Genomic DNA, 20,680 nt, shown 5'->3' with positions numbered 1-20,680 from the left:
GAAGCGATGATGTGAGAAATTTCTAAAGGGAATTTCCCAGTGGCTGACTTAAATCTACATACTTAGTCTCTTGTCCCATAGGCAAAGAACAACCTTCATGGCTTCCTTGTTACAGAATCATGTCTCCTTTTCTTATAATGAATCCAAGACATTTTGTTAACATGAGCTCTACCTAATTTCCATTCTTGTTATTCTGAGCACTGCATATGGAACTGCATGAGGACCAAGGCTTCTAGTCCTGCTGACTTCACCGGTCTCTGCTTCCCACCCACCTCCCCTGAGATAGCTTTCTGCCCCACTTGCCAGAGCACTTCTTTCTCTACAACGGACTTGACTCTCATTGCTCTGTCAGCACTGTCCTTCTATGTCATGTTCAAAATCTCTGCCAGGTGACCCAGTCCATAAGGAGCCGACTACAACGATACTCTCCTTGTGATCAATTCCATTCCGTTACTCCATTCTGTTGCCCACCAACACACCTCTACTGTAGCACATAGCACAATTGCCTCGTAATCCTTTCTTTATGTAATCTGCCTAAGTCTAGGCTCTGTTCTCTGGACCAAGGGCTCGGTTTTATTCATTAGTTGTCTTCTGAACACCAGCGCAGTGTGTAATGCACACAAGTACACGATTGGTATTGAGCACATGACTGGGCAAAATCAATTGCTGAGTACTTTGAATGTCACATGACACTGAAGGAGGAAAATGAAACCATTCTTAGTTATACTGGGTTTCTCTGACTCTTAGAAACAGATAAAGGTTATTTTCAAAATGTTTTTGGTATGCACATGTAAAGCTTTGGGGGGCCACATTCTGGAACTAGTTGGAACAATTAAAATTACTGATTTCATACCACTCTGCAAAGAGCTGAAGTAGATAAAGCTCTGGGGTCAGCATATGCCTTGTTCAGCTTTCTTTAAGGCATGGGGAGTAATAAAGCTTTCCATTTTATCTTTAGTGAAATGATGTGGCTGAAATATCACCTCATTTTTTATGCCAGGGATGATTTCTTCTCACCTCCATGATGTCAAAAGGGAATTACTCTTATTAGAATGACAGATTACTAATGATGCTGTATGAAAAGAGAAGGAAAAGCTGAAATCATTGTAACCCAAACAGCCAACATACCCCTGTCTTGACTGAGCATCCGCTGCTTGATACTTTGAGCAGAGTCTCTGCAGTGTCACAGCTGTGTGGAAATTATTCCAAGTAGGAAGTAAATCAAAAGCAGGTGCCCATGAATTTCCCCTAGCAGAGCACCATGCTTTAAAAGTTTTTAGAACTGGATGGCATGATTAGGAGGTGTGATCACTGAATGCAAAAGGGAGAAGAGTCTGGGTACTCCACTGTCTCAAGGCTTCCCTTCCACCGAGATTCCTCAAAGTGTAGGACCACTCCAGGCTGGGGGATGACTAGATATGAAGTCTCTCCAGACTAGTCATCTGTTAGCTGTCCATGGAATAGTGACAGTGTGGCTGGTGAGTCTGAGTTTCACTCCCCTTTCACTTACTGAGCATGCTCTGTCTATCAAGGTCTACTTTGGGGTTTTGTTTTTAGCATGATGGGACTACAGTGGTCTTTGAATGCCCAATGACTTACAAATGCCAGGCACCACTACTACTTTTGTGACTTAAAGCTCAAATCTGCATAAGAGGATGCAGTTTACCCAAGACCCCATTGTGTCCAGGTGCTAGGGATATGGCCACAGCTAGGGTAAACTGCATCCTCTTTTATATCCTTCTCTTGAATGAGACGAAATATACATCTCACAGGGAAGTTGGTAGTTTATTAATAACACGAGTCAAGAATATCAATGTCAGGCCCAGTGTGATGCCAAATGCCCTTTCTCCCACTACTTGGGAGGCAGAGGCAAGCTGATTTCTGTGAGTTCAAGGCCAGCCTAGTCTACATAGTGAGCTCCAGGAAAGCCAAGGAATGAGAGACCCTGGTTTAAAAGCCAAAAGTAAAACCAAACCAAACCAAATCAAACAACAACAACCCCCCATCAACATTTTCTAGTTCCATGTTATATTTCTTCAAGAATATTAAAATTTATATTGATAATTCCACTGTACACTAAAATAGTGTTTTTTCATGACTCAACGAATTTTAGGTTCTTTCAAATGGAAACTTAAAATGATTTCAGACAGTGCTGGCATAGGTATCCATCCATTAGCTACCCAATTTCTCAAAATCCAAGATGGAGGATATGATATTGTGTAAATGTTGCTTGGTACAAAGGTAAGGGTGAGTATGTGTTATGATGAAGTAAGTGAAGACATTGGTCACTACTAGAATTAGACAAGAGGATCCCTCTCAAACCAGCATTTTATTTTTCCTCTCCATTTAGGATCTAGGGTGATTTTTCTGAGTCTGAGTCATTTCAGTCCACTCCTAATCTCCCTGAGGACAAGGTTTACATGTTCACAAAGAATTAGAAGCCCTCATGCCAGACATGGTGGCACATACCTTTAATCCCAGCACACAGGAGGCAGAGACAGGCTTCTAAAGCAGGATTTCTTGAGTTAGAGGCCAGTCTGGTCTACCAAGCAAGTCCCTGAACAGCCAGAGCTATCCAGGAAACAAAACAAAAAAACAAGAAGGAGGAGGAAAAGGAGGAGGAGGAGGAGGAGGAGGAGGAGGAAGAAGAGGAAGAGGAGGAAGAGGAGGAGGAGGGGGAGGGAGAGGAGGAGGAGGAGAAGAAAGAAGAAGAAAAAGAAGAAGAAGAAAGAGAAGAAGAAGAAGAAGAAGAAGAAGAAGAAGAAGAAGAAGAAGAAGAAGAAAGAGAAGAAGAAAAAGAAGAAGAAGAAGAAGAAGAAGAAGAAGAAGAAGAAGAAGAAGAAGAAGAAGAAGAAGAAGAAGAAGACCTCTGCCTACTTTTTTGGCTATAGTTCTGGAATATTTTAGTTATTTAACTACCTTTTGCTACAAAGTCATGCAACAAGTTAGATTTCAACTTCCCTGTCTTCAGACATCAGGGCTGCTTCTGTGCAGACAGGTCCTCTTCCATGCTAACCAGGATGTCCCAAGAGAAGCCACACCACTAATGTATAGATGAGGCATCAGTGTCAGGAGACAGTGTCAACCACCGATGACTCATCTGTATCAAAGTCAAGTCCTGCTGTTTAGTTTGTTTTTTTTTAAACTAAGGAGCTGGGAAGCCAGAATATGTAGGATGCCTGCTTTCCATTGCAAGATGAAGGAATGAAGTGCTAGGGGTGGGAGGTGTTTAGAATTTCCTAACTCACCCCATTAGGTATGCTCCTATTAAGCTACTCTGTTTATGACTTCTACAAGGACTCAAGAGTTTGAAGGACATTTGGTAAGGGGCTGTTGAGGAATGTTAATATATTCAGAACTACCAAGTAACAATCAAGTATCTCTTGATTATGCTTCTAGAGCTCTAGCCATAAGAATTGGGTACAAGTGGGGTTTAAGTTAAATATATGTTAATTTTTAACAACCAAATATGAAAGTATGAAAAATGCTTGTCATAGAGTGTGTTAGCTATTAGCGTACATTTAAAAGGCACAAGAAAATGTCAACTTATACTTACTAGGGCATGGAAAGTTAAACAATTACTTGTTCATGGAAAACATATTCTGAACTCTAAGTCTCTTCTAAAGAACTGAAACTCTTAGCCAGAGGAGGGATGCATGCTGCCCTTACTACAAACCATGAACAGTATATATGAACACTTTTATTTCTGAAACAGAAAAGTTTATTTAATTTCAACTGTGTGCTTTACACCTTTCTAGGATTTTGTGTATAAACTACAGTTGAAAGAAAAGAAACCTATGCAAATAAATATATACAGCCAGTTGTGTTCAGTGCTCTGGGAAGTCATGGTACAGAGTGGAAAGCAGGTGGTAGGTTGTAGGGAGATGCTTGAGTTAGTTTTTATTGGGAATGGGACAAGAAACTGATTTTTTGATAAAAATCTCAGTGAAACACAGGTGAGACTCATATCCAAGGACAGCACAGATTCCAGAGAGAATCTAAAGCTAGTACAAAGTTACCTGTAAAAGGAAGGTAGAGATGCTGCTATGAGTCAAATGACAATTTATACGAGCCTAACTGTGAATCTTCATCATGGCAACATAGAGATCAAAATGTGCAACTGTGCTTAGATCAAAATGGAAAAGTGGACTGGGTATGGCGGCCCATGCCTTTAATTCCAATACTCAAGAGGCAGAGGTAGGTGGATCTCTGTGAGTTCAAGGGCAGCCTGGTCTACATAGTAAGTTCTAGGCTGGTCAGGGCTGTATAGTGAGACCCTGTCTAAAAAAAATTCAACAAACACAAAAATAAAGCCTTGTGCACACATACACACAGGTATACATGCGTGCATAAATGCATGTCAATATGGCAACCCTTGAATATGATTCCTAAAGGATATGAATAGGTCACAGTGATTATTCCTCCAGTTCAATAAGTATCTTACCACTCAAAAACTTTGTAATGAGTTTATGCTTTTAGAGTGATGGTGGGGTTTGTCAGGGCATTCACAGAGATGGAAAGGATGTGATTGGTACTATGTTCCTCCAGAGAGTCAATATATGAGAAGATCTGGAGTCCAGGATTCTAGCTCATTTCTTCTACTCGGAGTGAGCAAACAGAATTTCCCTGGAGATGCCGCAGGGTTTAGACACAGTGGTAGTTGCCTGCCCTTGAGAGTTCAGTTTATGATATGTAGAGGGTCTAACCAAACTTGGAACCTTGTGCACTGCAGATCCTAGAAGTCCCATTTATTCCAGAGATCAACAGCATCAAATTAGTCCTGCCGCCACTACATTTCTTACACTAAAGGGCTGTATTAGTCTTGCTATGACGCTAAATCAATTCTAAGGAAAACCATTTGGTATGTGCTTCTTTTGTTAAAGGGACAGATGACGTATTTCAGTCACATTTTTGTCCCTTATAATCAAATCAATATTCAGGACACTAAAGCAAGGAGAAATTTCCCAGAAATAAATGCCTTTTCTATATTCTGGAGAAATCATTTATTATTCTGGAGCTCATACAACTTCCAGGAGATGATCTGAAGAGGTACTGGTGAATTACTGTCCATCACTACAGGTGTACATGCAGAGGTAAAGAAGTTAAGGTTTAGGTAGTTGGGACTCACCTCTGTCAAACTCTTAGTGAGGTCCAGGGATGGGAGGCATCTCCTTCGGACATGTTCCATATACTCCCGGGGCCTGGAGTCATGGTAAGCACTTCACTCTCATGTTTTTTGTTTTTTGTTTTTTTTAATATTTGACAGTAGCCCCACAAAGGAGGTTTTCTTACCATTTTCTCTTTATGAGACAGGAAACTTCAAGTAGTCAAATAATCTACTTAAAGTCAAAGAGCTAGGAATGCAGAGCACAGTCCACATCCTTGGTTACCTGACGTCACAGCTCCATGCTTAATCACTGTTCATCAGGGAGGTTTTGAGGTGCTAAGTGTCAGTTGGACTAATTTATCTTCAAGCACTTAAAATTTGCAGAGTTTTAAAAAAATATTATTTTGGCCATTGGAAGATATTATTTTGGGGAGGCAGAGACTCTCAGCATATTGAAGTGTTGGCCTAGAAGAAATGATGAATTGTTCAAGTGTTTACCTTTTAGTTCTCAAGTCCATTTAAAAACTAATTTCTATGAGCCCCTGTCAATAAGTGGGGCAATTATATAAATGCATCTGTGAGACTGAGAGTATAGTCATGAAACTGTTATAAATTTTGAAGAGTATTAAAGACATCTTACGTTGAAAAGGTCATTTTCTTCTCCTTAGGGATGTCATTTCCAAAGTGGCCATCACTTTTGTTGTTTGTGCTACAAATTCTTAGAAACCAGAGAAGATACAGTATCAGCCAGATGGGCTATAATTACTTCCTCCACCTTCTTTATATAATGCAAAATGGAGAACCTGTAGGTTAGTGGCACATTTGGGTTGTAGTCACTGACATGTTAGGATTTAGACATCACAGAATGGCTAGTGATCATCTCTTTGGTTGGTAAAATAGTTCAGGGATGGCAGAAGTACCACATCCCAAGCTAGAACTACCGTCATGCCTTGGTATCGAGGCAGCTAGGAGGAAGGTCTTAAAGTTCACACACACACTTACTCCAACAAGGTCACACTACTCCAACAGGGCCACACCCTTTAATAGTGCCACTCCCTGGGTCAAACATATACAAACTATAACAGGATAATTGTGCAAAGGTGAGCAGAGACTAAAATGATTTAGAAATCTTGATTTTATTGTTTCTCTGCTCTATTTGCATTTTTTTTCACCAGGGTAACCTCTGTCTATAAATTCTACTCTGGAATTTTTTTCTTCTTCAATTTATTCTGGGTGTTGGGGTTGATTGAAAGGCAATAAATGCACAGTCTTAGAAAGTCTGAACTGATTGACAGAATTTTTGGTCTCTCTGAAACTTCATCTATTGATTTGACAAGATAGCCACATTCTGCACAGCTTGGATGCAGTGGGATGCAGCAGCCATCATTTCAAGACAACACAGAACTGAGTAAAAGCTTAAGCAAATCATTAATGCGTCCAGACTTCGGGGCATCTCTGAAACCTAGACTGAGAGGAACTTTTCGATGGTGTCTTGTATTGTCTGTCCTTGACAGGAAGAAGAGCAACTTTCAACTGATGAATGCTTTCAGAAATCTCCAGTGCAAAACTGTAGCCACACTGCACCCTCCACTAGTGCTAGGCATACCTCCATGCAACGGGGCTCTCTGAATATGGTTTAACTTCTTGGCCAAGCAGAGCCAGTTTCCTATGACAACACTTTATTCTTTACAGTTTTTAAGGAGTCATAGAATTGTGCCATAAGGTAGGGTACTAGCAAATACTCTAATAATTAGAAATATAGCCTGTAAATGTGTGTGTGTGTGTGTGTGTGTGTGTGTGTGTGTATGAGAGAGAGACAGAGACAGAGACAGAGAAAGAGAGATACAGAAGGGGGGAGAGAACATAAAGTTATAAAGTTGGATTGGCAGGGAGGAATTGGGGTGTTGGGAGGGATAAAATATGATCAAAATATATTGCATAAAATGCTTTGACAGTACCCGACTAATACAGAAGTAGAGGCTCACAGCCATCCATTGAACTGAATACAAGTGTCCCCAATGAAGGAGCTAGAGAAAGGACCCAAGGAGCTGAAGGGTTTGCAGCCCCTTAGGAGGAACAATATGAGCTAACTAGTACCCTCAGAGCTCCCAGAGACTACAACTCCAACCAAAGAGTATACATGGGGGGGCTCATGGCTCCAGCAGCACGCATATAGCAGAGAATGACCAAGCCGGTCATCAATGGGAGGAGAGGACCTTGGCCTGGTGAAGGCTCTATACCCCAGTGTAGGGGAATGCCAGGGCCAGTAAGCAGGAGTGGGTGGGATGGTGAGCAGGGGGAGCAGGGAGGGAACAGGGGATTGTTTTAGTTTTAGTTTTTTTTTAATTTTTTTTCTTCTTTTCTTTCTTTTTTTTTATTGAAGGGGAATCTGGGAAAGGAGATATTGTAAATAAGAAAATATTTAATAAAAAAATTAAGAATTGCAGAAAAATGCTTTTCAAAAATCATTTAAAAGAAAGAAAATGGTGATCTGACAGTAATGACAGTGAGTGAGATGCTACTCTGTGTCTATCATTTTCTGAACTAGTGTTCACAGGGATATTGTACACTTTGATTTGGGTAATACACTGAGAAAGATTCACAATTCCTTAAGATAAAATGAAGAAATGGGAGCCAGATCATTTAGTTATTTGGGCTTATAGCTGTTCCAAGGGTCAGTGTAAACCAATAGTTCTCAACCCTTTAATGGACTTAATGCAGCAAAGCTGTGACCCTTTAATACATTCCTCATGTTGTGATGACCCAACCATAAAATTACTTCTGTTGCTATTTCATAACTGTAATTTTGCTACTGTTATGAATCATAATATAAATATCTATATTTTCTGATTGTTTTAGGTGACCCCTGTAAAAGGGTCATTTGACTCCCAAAGGGAACCACTGCTCTAAATACTGCTAATATGAGATTAGCAAACTAGAGGTTAACCTCTATTGTCAACCAGATTAGATGTAGAATCGCCTTGAGGTTGAGGTAGATCTCTGGGTGCATGTGAGGGTGTTTCCAGAGGTGAACGATGGGAAGCAACCCTTGCCTGAGGTGTAGGTAACAACATCCCATGGGCTGGTGGTACAGATGAAATAGAAGGGGAAAGGAGATAAAGACAGTGGCATTCACATTCCTCTTTTCTGCTCCCTGGTCCAGAGTGATGTGACCTCAGCTTCTCTGCCATACCTTCCCTGCCTCTGCTGGATCTATGCCAACCTGACACAAGAGGAAGGAACCTCAATCAAGAAAATGCCCCCCTAAGATAAGGCTCTAGGAAAGCTAGTAGGCCATTTTCTTAAGTAGTGGTTGATGTGGAGGGCCCAGCCCATTGCGGGTGGTGCCATCCATAAGTTGGTGGCTCTAGGGTACGTAAGAAAGCAGGCTGAGCAAACCATGAGGGGCCAGTAGGCCAGTAAGAAGTACTCTTCCATAGCTTCCGTATCAGCTCCTGCCTCCAGGTTCCCACCATTAAAGTTCCTGTCCTGACTTCCTTCAGAGTTGACTACAATGTAGAAGTGTAAGCTAAAGAAACCCTTTGATCGTGATGTTTCATCACAGCTGAGACATCCACAGTAGACCGAGGCAGCATGAACCAAAGGGAGCCTTGACTGTAAATTGTCTATGTAGTTTGGCCAAAACAAAAGCAAAGTCACTAATTCATGCTATCTGATGGTATGAAATGGGCACACAGTCCTGTAGACAATCCTCATTCACTTTCATAAGAAGGGAAAAGCATGCAATTTAATTCAGAAAACATTTGCTGAATAACAGCTTGATGCAGCAGACAGTGTTTGGGAAGAAAGGAGAACACACCCAGCGTTCACCATGGAGTCTTAGAAAGGAAAAGGCGTTTGGGTTCAGGAAATCTGGATACTTCTTTGAGCCTCGTCTTTTGCCAAGTCATCTTTCTGCACCCCAGTTTCACTTACTTACTTTGAAAATTGGGAAATCAGAGGTAATTGCCTAAAAGGCGTATTATGATATTCACTGAAATTGTAGGAAAATATTTCATAAAATGGCATGAAGATGCTTAGTTGAGATTGAGTGATTTGATCTGTGGGAAAAACACCGAATTATGTACTACTTCACTTTACCAATAAGAAAACCGGCACAGAAGATCATGCATAATGACATAGTAGCTCAGAGATGGAGGTGTTTTTTTTTTTTTTCCCCCACATGCAGTAGGGAGAATGAAAAAAGCAGTCAGATATGGGTGTCAGAGTGGTGAAGAGTTTCCCAGGTAGCCAAGAAGCATTTTGGGAAAAGTAAACATCATGGTCAAAACCATAGCATCATGACTGTACCCATGCATTTCAGGAAGGATAAGGGTCTGGGCTAGCTAGGACATCTGTGGAAAGATTCTCAGAAAGAACGAGTGGCTTGACAGGGAGAGAACCTGGGGTCAGCTACATTAGCATCCTACTGTGAGCAGCTGATGATACAGAAGCAGAGAAGCCAATGGTCCATGGGAAGATATCCAAAAAGAACACAGGAGAAGCGTGGAGGAATAAGGTCTGCTAGGAGCTAATTTGGAAATGTCTCTCAGCAGATCCGGAAAAGAGGCATTCGGGTTGGGGAATGGAAACAGGGAGACCTGGCCAAGTGTACTAACAGCAGTGGCGATCAAGTGGGAAGGGGAGGCTTCTCAGTGTTATGGACCTTCCTGAAGAATTAACCCAAGGGCCAAAGCTCCGAATGACTGACAGGGCAAGATCTATGCCAGTATTGCAAGCATGCTGAAACTCACCAATAGAAACAGCCAAGCAAGACTCAGTTTGTACAGGAAGAACTGTCAGCCTTTGAAATTAACTAGATGTAATTTTGATGTTGAGTTCACTAGCAGGTGTCATTGAAAATAATTCTCTTTATATTTATTTATTTACTCAGGTCATCAGGCTTGTTTGCAAGCTACTTTACCCACTGAGCCAGCTTGCAAGCCCTTAGTTTAAGTGTAGTATTTTCTTCTTCCTGCTGTCTCTCTCTGTCTTTATCTCCCTGTCTCTGTGTCTCTGTCTATGTCTCTCTGTCTCTCTGTCTCTCTGTGACTTTCTGAGGCAAGGTTTCTCTGTATAGCTCTGGCTGTCCTGGAACTCACCCTGTAGACTATATTGATCTCATAGGTCTGCCTCTGCTGCTGAGTGCTGGATTAAAGGTATGCACTACCATTGCCCAGCAAATATAATATTTCTAAACAATATTTTGCAATAATCATTTTAGAAATGATCTTTATCCACAAGAGGGCTATCAGAATGGAAAATGTGGTTTTCTGCCCCTGTGGTCTAAGAGCTGCTGCTTTTGGTACAGGGCTTCAGGGTGCTCTAATTCTAGATAGGTAAATGGGCTGGAGAGGTGAAAGGAAGTAAAGGTGAGCATGTATTCAAATGTCTTCTGGAAGACATAATAACCCGTTTTTTAAATACATTCTGAGGATGGCTTCATATTAAATGGGATTCTGTAACGAGATGAATGGATAAGCCCCAAGAATTCAAGAACCCGTAGATACAAAGTGAATTTACCTCGGAGGCCCCATAGGTATCACCAAATCTTTAAAGAGTTCTACAAAGTCCAAAGGAAGTAAAACCACTGTGAAAGTTATATGATCTTATTTATGTCATGGGACAACTATTACTAGGAATTCTCAGAAACTCTCAGAACAAGAGATGTTTGTACTTTAAGAGACACTTATGTGTGTTCTGAGATAAGGCAAGGCTTTCTTTAGCTAAATTTCACACCCCAGTTTACTGCTTTTGCTACTGTACATCTAAGACTAGAAGTTTGTAAAATGGAAGTGATCAGCAGCTGAAATAAACCAGTGGTTCTCAACCTGGGGGTCCTGACCCCTCTTGGGGTTGACTGACTCACAGTTGTATATCAGATATCCTGCATATCAGATGTTTACATTGTGGTTCAAAATTATAGTTATGAAGTAACAATGAGATAATTCCATGGTTGGAAGTCACCATAACACGAGGAACTGTCCTAAAGGGTCGCAGCCTTAGGAAGGTTGAGAACCACTACAATAAGTCAGTGAGTTACCAGTTCTCTTGTTCTGAGTCTTTACATCTTAAGGAGCCCGTACGACCTTTCAGCCATACTTTGTTGAATATTTTGGTACCAAATCATCCCAGATGAGGGCTGTTGGGGTTTAAAATTTTCCCTGAATTCCCCCCACCCCTGCCCTGTGTCCCTTTGTGCTCCCTGAGTACATGCCATACAGGAACAGCAGTCACCGAAGATTTCACTCTTGTGAAGAAGTGAAGGACACTCTTAGTGCTGCATAAAAGGGGATAGGGGCTCTCTCTGTGTCTGTTTCCAGAGTATAGGCTGCTCTGACCTGCTATTAGAGTCAGGACATTCAAATGTGTGGGGATAAATATTCCGGAGATGACAGAGGGGCTGGTGGGCATCAGGAGTAGATTAGAAAGCTGAAAGTTCCACACCGATGGGAGCTATCCTCCAAAAGCAGGAGCTGAGGAGGCAACCCAATCAGTGTTCCTTTCCACAATTTCCCTGATTACATATCTCCTTTTGCCCCATGTGTTCTACCTAGTAAGTTCCCCCAGACATAGACCTAATCAAGAAGGCAGAATATTGATGCAAGGCAATTTAAGTGAGAGCTGTGTTATGCTAAGATATGTGGCCAACAATGAGACCCAAACAACAGGGAGGCCCCTAAGGCATAAAAAGTGGCTTGACCAGATAAAAAACGCTGCTGTGGATTTCAAGGCAGATGAGGACAGACGGAAAGAACAAAATTTCATTAGAGCAATTCCCCGAGGTCTAGGGTGCGGCAAGTGAAGCCTCCACATGCCATTCCTGAATCAGGGGCCTTTCTTGGTTAGAACTCTTGGTTATGAGGTCCAGGTTGAGAAGCTCTTATCTGAAATGCTTGGGGCCAAAAGTGTTTGAGATCTTAAGATATTTACATACATGGCAAGAATTTGGGGGATGGGACCTAAGTTTAAACCCTAAAACTCATGTATGTTTCATATATACCTGGTGCGCAAAGCCTTGGGGTAGTTTTACGGGTTATTTTTAGTACCATCTGTGCTTTGACCTGACAGATGGAGTCAGGGGTGGAAGTTTTCATTGTGGCATTGCCCCCCTGGTCAGATGCTTCACTTTGGTGCTCCAGGTTAGGGGCACATGCCCTGTATGCGATCAGGATGTGCATCCTGGAAAGGAGGATGGGCCTGTTCAAATCACCGTACCCTGGTACGGTAGAGCGGTGGGGCATTGTATGTCACACCAGGAAGGTCTCAGGCAGGATGCTTTCCTTTTAAAAATGTAAAGGACCACATACGGAGGCCCACCATCTCAGTGCTGACAGGACATCTCTGTTCTTTATGAGTGAAGCGGAAGGGCTGAGAGGGCCAATTCTGGAACTTAGCTGCCTGGCTTTCATTCTGATTCCGCAGCCGCTGTTTAAGACTGCCCAAAGCAAAGAGAGGAAGTCCACCTGGGAAAGCCTCAGGGTCACGGCCTGCAAACTGGGCATACAGTATGCAGGCTGCACTGAGGAGATTTTAAAGCAATGCTCCTCTGTGGACTAGTAAGTACAGTTACCAGTCAGTACCAGTTCCTTGTACTCAGTTGGTATTTAGTAACTGCTTCTTCTGGTACTGTAGGTGCTCCTCTGACAACTGCAAGCGATGAAGTCTTGGAGAAAGTTAGAAAAGTCCATAGTCCAAGGTCACAGAAAAAACAATGAAGAAATACCATGACCTAGACAGTCCTTTGTGGACCTTTATGGGAAAACCAACATGTACATGATGATAATAAATTAAGAGGAATATTGGAAGTACAGAGAAATTATCATGGTAGTTCCTTTTTATTGCATTTATTGTGTGTGTGGTGGGTGATTACTAGTTTTATTGGAATGTTTTATAAGCTGCGAGATTTACTTACTGAGAATGAACAGATAAACAGGGATGCTGTTCAGCTGTGTCATATCACAGGCTCTCCCTGGGCCTTCCCCTAACTTTCAGACAAGGTTAATTAATGAGGAACCTTTGTTGCAAAGAAGGGGCAAGGCTGGGCCTGCTGGATGACTCGCCTTTGGTGGGGGAATAAAATGGTTGTGGATAGTAGATCTGAGGAGGGGCACAGGACACTTGATAGAGATGTCATGCCCATGCTTTCTTGAGACAGACTTCCTGACAGGCACGCCACAGTGAGATGGCCACCCTGACATTTCATGAGGTGACATACTCTAGAACTGTTCTGTCAACTTTTACTTGTTCAAGGTGGTTCTTTTGAAATTTTGTCTCCTTTTTTATAGTAAGGGGCCTTTAATCCCAGGTTCACGTTGTTTTGGACTTCTCCCCTTCCTCAGTTGTACTTATGAAGTCCCTTCTCATTCATGACTTAAAGGCAACATGCCACCAATTTGGGGGAGCCTCCTGTGACCTATGCTATCTAAAGTGATGTCTGGAGCTCACATTTCCTCCCTTCACTGTGTAGTGAGTGTAGCCTGGTGAGGAAAGGCATGGGAAAGTCAGCATTCCAAGGTCCGAGCTCTCTCTTCAGCATGCGATCTGGGGCAGGCTAATACATTCTTCCACCCTTAGTTTCTTTGTATCTATTAAATGGGAACAGTCCAAACTCTCTCTTCTAGGACAGCTGTGAGAGCTAAGCATGCCCAGCCTATCAAGGGCTCTAAGATGCTGGCTGCTGTTTCTCTAGCCTTCGTTACTCTCTAAATCACTGCTTTATTACTCAATATAGTTCTCTCCCCACTCCCATGTTGCAAGCACTGTGAAAGCAAAGACTTTGTATTGTTTGATGCTGGGATTGTAGACTCTAAAACAAGTCCCACACTGGGAGCTCAAAAGTCTCTGCTGAACGGACGGTGTTCACAAGTGTAACTTCAGATCAGGCAGCAAATGTAGCTTTACTGAGGCACCCAAAATGGCCAATCACAACCTAAGGAGATGCTTGGTCTGTTGCCTAGACAAACTATTTGTCCTTTATTATTGTTATGGCCATACATACCACCCTTCTTGAAGATCAAATAGCCCAAGAGTTTTGTAAACTATAGTCTGTAGTATGAAATCATTTTGCTTTTCTAAAAATTAAATTACTCAATGATATTGAATTGTACTAACTATTGCTTTCCACCTGTGACATGCCTACTACCAAGCAGCAGGAATGAGAAAGAATGCTGGCAGGCAGGACAGGAACTGTTAAAAAGGAACCCCCAGGACTCCCAAATCTGGAATGCAAAGATTGACCCTTTCTAGCACTTAAATAATATCTCACATCTATAGTCTACTTAGAGAATCCAAATGTGCCAATGCTTACGGTTAATAAGGAGGAAATGCACAATGTTCGCCAAGACAGGGAAGCACCAACGAGCCTGAAGAATAGGCCTGTCCTCCTCCCCGAGACGCACTGACGTATAATAACTGTCTATGGGGGAAGCTACTGTAGGAACTGACCGGTTGCCCCCTCTTTGCTTTATATCCTGTTAAAGGTCAAGGTTGCTTCTCCTGTGCCTTTCAGACTGTAGGACAGCTCAGCTAAAGGTCGTCCGGGGAAGGATTTTCCACCTCCTTTCTTAAAACATTTTTTTTTTCTTCCCTTAAAGAATTAATGTCAATGAAAGTGCACGCCTCTGACTTTATACAGCTGCTAGCGTTATGATGACTTACACAAAGGTTTTAAACCCTGTCAGTAATGGTTGTTAGCACCACCAACAATGCTGGCGTCACCCTAAAGAACACAGATAAGCTTGAAGGTCTCAGCCTGGAGCAGGTCATGCTGGCACACCGATGCTACATTCTGTTTGTGTTTGCCTTCCGATGTACAATAAACGCTGTTTAAGAGACTGGTTAGTGTGTTGTAAAATTGTCTGATTTAGGTTTCTAAAGGCATTCATAAATTTTCTAGCTCTTAATTTATGTTACTATAGTAACTAAAAATGTTGGGATTTCTTGAGACATCCTCAGCCTTAAAATGATGATGTCGTGTAGATTATGACTCCAAACGATCTCTGCTTGTGAGGAAGGAGTATGTGTGTACCGTGTAGTTCTGAGTATTCTGTGGATGCCTAAGTATGACTAATGTCCAAGAATTATAATTTTAAAGTAAAGGAGTCTAAGATTCAGCTGATTTGTGTGTGTCTGTGTGTGTCTGTGTCTTTGTGTATGTGTGTATGAGTGTATGTGGGCGTGGTGAGCATAGTTTGCTGTCCAGCATCTTCCTCAATTGCTTGCCCTCTTACTTTTTCAGATAATCTCTCACTGAACCTAGAGCTTGATAAGCCTACTTGACTGTGCTGGTCAGAGCTGGCCAGCCAGCCCTGGGGATCCTCTAGTCTCCCTCTTCAGTGTCACTCAGCCTGGCTTTCTAAGTGGATGCTGGGAACCCAAACTTAGGGTCCCCATGCTTGCACAGCAAACACTGCACCTTCTTCCCATCCTACCCCCACACTTGGCTCTATTTTATCAGCATGTACAAATGTACGTGATAATGTTATTGACTGGGATAGTCACTTCAGAGAAGGGATATTTTAAGGGGAACACGAGAAAAGGGAGATTCTTATAGTAGCCATTCTAGAACAATTACCTGCAGGACCGAAAGGAATTTGACTCTCCTTCTCCACCAGTGTGAATTCCTACCAGGTGCTGGAGCACTTGGCATATTAATAAGTAGTGGCTTAAAGAAAAGACATGAGTGTGGGAATTTGATGCACCAGCTATATATGACGTGATAAGGAGTGATCTAAAGATGTCTCTGTTGAGGCAGAAAAATGGCCAGGGAGCCTATGCTGTGGAACACCTTAGGTCTCATGTGTTAATTATATGGACCCAAAGTGGATGGGAAGCTCAGTGTAAATTGCCTCAGATTGGCTGTGTTCCCTTCCCAGACCCAGCTTACCTTATATCCTGATGACTTGATGTGTACTCCGCGTTTGGTCAGAGTAGACTTCATGCGGATGAAAAAGGACCGTTCAAGGGTATTGTCCGTGGTTAGCAGACTGGGGCTTGTGGTCTCCACTGAGGAAGAGAAAAACACAGACACGTGTGATTTCCATCTCTGCACAGTGCTCCAGAGCTCCTGCTCAGGTGCAACCCTTGAGTTCACTAAAAATAAATGAGTGATGGGTGCTGAGAGTGTTGTAATCAATTTACCTCATTGAGAAAATGTTTACTTTGCAGAAAAGAAAAAAAAAAAAAAAGAAAAAGAAAAATTAAGGTGTCTAAAGCAACTCCTTTCCAGTTTCTAGCAAGAGCTTTTTAGGTCTTTTAATTTGCTGCCGCTCCATGAGTGGGGCCTAAGTAAGTAATTGCAGCTGCCTTTGAGCCAAGTTGGCTGGCATGCTCAGAAGCAGTGCTTTGAAAGGGAAGGGCCCAGTGTCGATGGGATGGACAGGTTACAGGGAGGGATGCCCTGGCAACAGGGAGGAGGCCCTGCTTGTTGTTTTCCCCCACAGCCTTCTCAGTTGATTCTTTTCACTGTGAATGGGAAGCATGCAGTCACCTCAACTGAGTGCGGATGGAGGTAAGAGAATGGGATGCACAGGCAGTGAGAAAGAGAAACTACACAAATAGCAAAGTCTCATCACAATGGCTTGTTGCCCTAGTTGTCAGCCCAACTGCAGAGTCTGTTTTTCTACTTCTGATTTTATTTTTTAAGTATTTAGTTTATTTTTAATTATTTGTGTCTTGTGTCTTGTCTGTGTCTGTGCTGGGGCTGTGTGCACTAGTGCAGGTACCCACAGAGGCCAGAAGAGGGCACTGGATCTCCTGGGGCTAGAGTTACAAGCAGTTGGTTGTGAGTTGCCTAGGTGTGGGCGCTGGGAAGTGAACCTGGGTCTTCTGCAAGAGCAATCATGTTCTTAACTGCGGAGTGATCTTTCCAGCCCCTCTGCTTCCCCACGTTTAATATAGGACATTTTCTTCCTTAAACAGAATAGTCACTCTTCCTCAGAAAATGCTTCTAGACTGAATAGGATGTTTTCACCTGTGTGATTCAAGTGGTGGGTGACCATAGGCTGATCTAAGACCTTTATCCAAGCAACGGCCAGAGCACTATGGAAGCCAATTTTCTTTGAAAGAAAATTTTGAAGAAATTTTATAAATTAAAGTATTTCCTACAAATAAATTAAATTTGGGGATTTTATACTGATAAATATTCTAATTTTGGTCTTCTTAGATATTATTTTTTTCTTATTTCCAAATTGAAAAGAATAAAGCCCATCAACAAACTGGATTTTTTTTTTTTGACTAGCTTTAATCTAACACTATTTTTTTTTCTTTTTTGGAATAGAGGTTAAAAACAACAACAATAACAACAATAATAAAACAAAACAAGCAAAAAAAAAAACAAAAACAAAAAATCACAACTATGTAATAAAGAGCTGTAAGAGGCTGGGCATCCATGGCTCACACATGTGAATCCTGGGAGGCATTGGCAGGCAGAGCTCTTATGTGTTCAAGGCCAACCTGTTCACATATTGAATGCCAGGATAGCCAAGCCTGCATAGTGAGACCCTGTCTTAAAAGACAAAAACCAAAAAAACCAAACAACCAACCAGCCAGTCAAAGAAACAAACAACCAAACCAAACCAAACCAAACCAAAACAAAAAAAAAAAAAAGAGAGCTGTAGGAATTACAGGACAAAACAACTATAAACGAGATTAAAAATTGGAAAAACTTAAAATTATGGTAGGCTATTTGTATATTTTAAAGAATAAGTAATCTTTGCATTTCATATTAAATGTGACTGATGCTCAGACGGCAGGAGGGTGTGGCCACCGTGATCACAGGCACTGTGCTATCTGTGGCCTAGGGGACTTACGTCATTCATAGCCTGGTAAGTCTCAATTTCCTGCATTTGTAGCATTCCTACTCTGAGGTACAGGCCATTGGACAACTGTCCCTTTCTTGTGTGTCCCTCCCAAGGCTTCCTTTTTTTTTTTTGTTTTAGAGAGCACGGATCTGATGTCATTTTAAATGTACAGCTTTTTATCACTCGAGGGAAAAGCAGAGCCATGTTATATTTAGTACTTTCATTTCTTCTGATTAAATATGAATTACTATGAAATTTTTCTCATCATCTAACACGCCATAATACGCCAACAGCTTTTTAATACACTATATAAGCACAAACTTCTGCTCTAAGAGTTTAATTTGCCCCTCTAATCCAATCACATCAACCTTATTTCTCTTATCAGAGATTCCCATTTTGAATTAAATGAGCTCATTAGTTTTAATCAAAAGCAGAGAGATCAAAACTTAAACGTAAATGCTTTAGATCAGAACTGTCAGTCAGCCGTGCAGTTCTATTTTACTAAAACACAAGATCAGAGACCCTTAGAACCAATTTTTTTTTCCTCGTAAGGGATGCCAAGAGCTTGAAGACGCTATATCCTTTCTGTTTTTTTTTCTCTCTCTCTCCCAAGGACAGATTATACATTTAAGGTTAGACTTAATTTATAGCAGTTTTTCATCCTGCTGGAAATGGAAAAGTACGCCCGTCTACTGTTGTCCCTCACACATTTATTGACACTGGTCCTCAGAGACTTGAACTAACGTGAAGCCATCAAAATCCACAGCACAAGCTCTGCTTTTAAAAATTTAGCTCTGTTCAGCAAGATTGTGTTTGCAATAGCAGAGGGAACAGAAATAAAGAAACTTCTCAGAGAAGAGAAGATATGTCTTCGGGGCTTGAGGGGTAGGATTCTGGATAGCCTCACCCAGCCGGGAAGGAAGCACCTCATTGTAGAAGAGAAGGTCATTCAGGCGTGCTAAGAAATATTCACTGCTTTCAGAACGACACAGTGAAACACTCAGAGTGGATAGGAGAGATCGCAGTCAGGGGGCTTCCAGTTGGGTGAAAACCTAGCTTCTCGAGAGCTGTACAGCCAAACACCATGTCATGTTCTAGCTCAGGCAGGAGTACAGCATCCGCCCCATGTTATAATTGCTTAAACATGCAGGGTAATGTTAATTACACTGGGGAGAACTGGTGTGTAAGGAATGCTAAGGTCAGGTTCTGCCCCACTGAAGCCGAGACTTAGAATCTAAATTAACCATCATACTTTACTTCAAGAGCCAGGGATGGAGGAGTCAATGAGAAGTAGGTGGGGAAGTCAGAGCTTGTTTTCTCGACGGTGATGGTGACTTTCACTTCAACTACCTATAGCTTCCTGGTTCTGGCACAGGAGCAGAAGTAGCCTGCCATGTTCCACCTTTAAATGAGGCAGGTGGCCAACTTACTCAGGTCACCCCCACCATGGCCAGGCTTCCTACGGGGTAGCAAATGGTTCATCACAATTGTGACAGTGGTGTCTCCCCTGTGAAAAGAGGCCTTATCTGCAATATGACTGGCAAGGGCAGGCACCTCAGAAGAACAGCTTTTTGAGAGAATGTCTCAGGTGAAAGTGCAGGTAGGAGGAGGGCTATTCTGGGGGAGCAGGCACAGTGGCTGGGCCAGGTTGTGATTGTGCAGAGGGAGGGAGGGAGTAGTGGGAGAAGTCCACTTGAGACCTACGTTTTCTAGACACAGTGGCTCCATCTTATATCTAAGAAATACTTCTGAGTGCTTTCTACATGTAGAATAACGCTCCTGTCAACTCTCAGAGACCAGCTACTACTGCCTCGCACTATGTTAAATTTGGGATTCCAGGAAGTTCTAATTACTACTTGAAACACAAGGCAGATCGGTGGAAAAGCTGCACTGAGGGGTCAGATCTGAGTCATGTCCACTCTTAGCCCATGAAATATAAGCTAAAAGATGAAGACATAAAAACAAGACCCGCATGACGAAAAGCTAAATCAAAATACAGGCATATATACTACTTCATTCTGCAATCTTGGGGGTCTTAACTCTTGAAAAAAGTGTGTGTGTGTGTGCGTGTGTGTGAGTTCAGCATCCACAGAGGTCAAAGGCATTGGATCCCTTAAAGCTGGAGTTACAGGCAGTTGTGAGCCGTTTAATGTAGGTGCTAGGAACCAAAGTTGGATTTTCCTTCTCTATAGGAGGTACATGTTCTTCCTTACCGCTGAGCAACCTTTCCATCCCCTGAACTTTTAAATAAGTCTATATTGCTGCAGTTCTTGGAACACCCGTTTTGAGATATATATATACATATATATATATATATGTATATATATATATATATATTATAAAATTTACAGAAAATTCATAACCAAAGTCAGAATGTTGGTACGTGATGTATTACAATGAGACTTCTGCTCTCATTCATCTGCTGGAGACTCCATTAAATGTGGACTGCGTCCCTTGCATCCTCCTAGGGACGGGAGCTGCTGGTAGAGGCAGCAGGTGTTGAGATTCATATAGGTTTTCCAGGATAGGAATGAGGGCCAGGTGCTTTCTGAATACTGTCAATATCTGCTGTGGGGACTCCACAAGGACATGGACAGGGCTCTTATTTATGTTTAGATGCAGGTCTAGCATCTGAGTCCTCCAAATACCATCAAACCCCTATGCATGCAGGAAAAAAAAAAAGAGAAGAAGAAAAAAAAAGAAAACATTTTCAGTTTTAAGAAATGTTCATTCTCAATAATAGGATTTTTTTTTTTTTTTTGCATAAGAG

At 41.9% G+C, this 20,680-nt stretch overlaps 1 protein-coding gene across 17 annotated transcripts in view; it reads right to left on the bottom strand.

Annotated features, from left to right (window-relative positions):
• The window catches only part of Npas3 (neuronal PAS domain protein 3), an 835,955-nt gene that overhangs the window by 54,440 nt on the left and 760,835 nt on the right, over positions 1-20,680 (bottom strand). For all 17 annotated transcript variants that reach the window (XM_031355467.1, XM_031355466.1, XM_031355468.1 and 14 more), the window contains one exon: positions 15,996-16,114. In XM_031355467.1, the coding sequence (XP_031211327.1) occupies positions 15,996-16,114 (119 nt within the window). The remainder of the gene's footprint in view (positions 1-15,995; positions 16,115-20,680) is intronic.

Source organism: Mastomys coucha, unplaced genomic scaffold (genome assembly GCF_008632895.1).
Source record: "Mastomys coucha isolate ucsf_1 unplaced genomic scaffold, UCSF_Mcou_1 pScaffold6, whole genome shotgun sequence".
NCBI classification, from domain to species: domain Eukaryota; kingdom Metazoa; phylum Chordata; class Mammalia; order Rodentia; family Muridae; genus Mastomys; species Mastomys coucha.
This window is presented reverse-complemented; position numbering and strand designations above follow the sequence as displayed.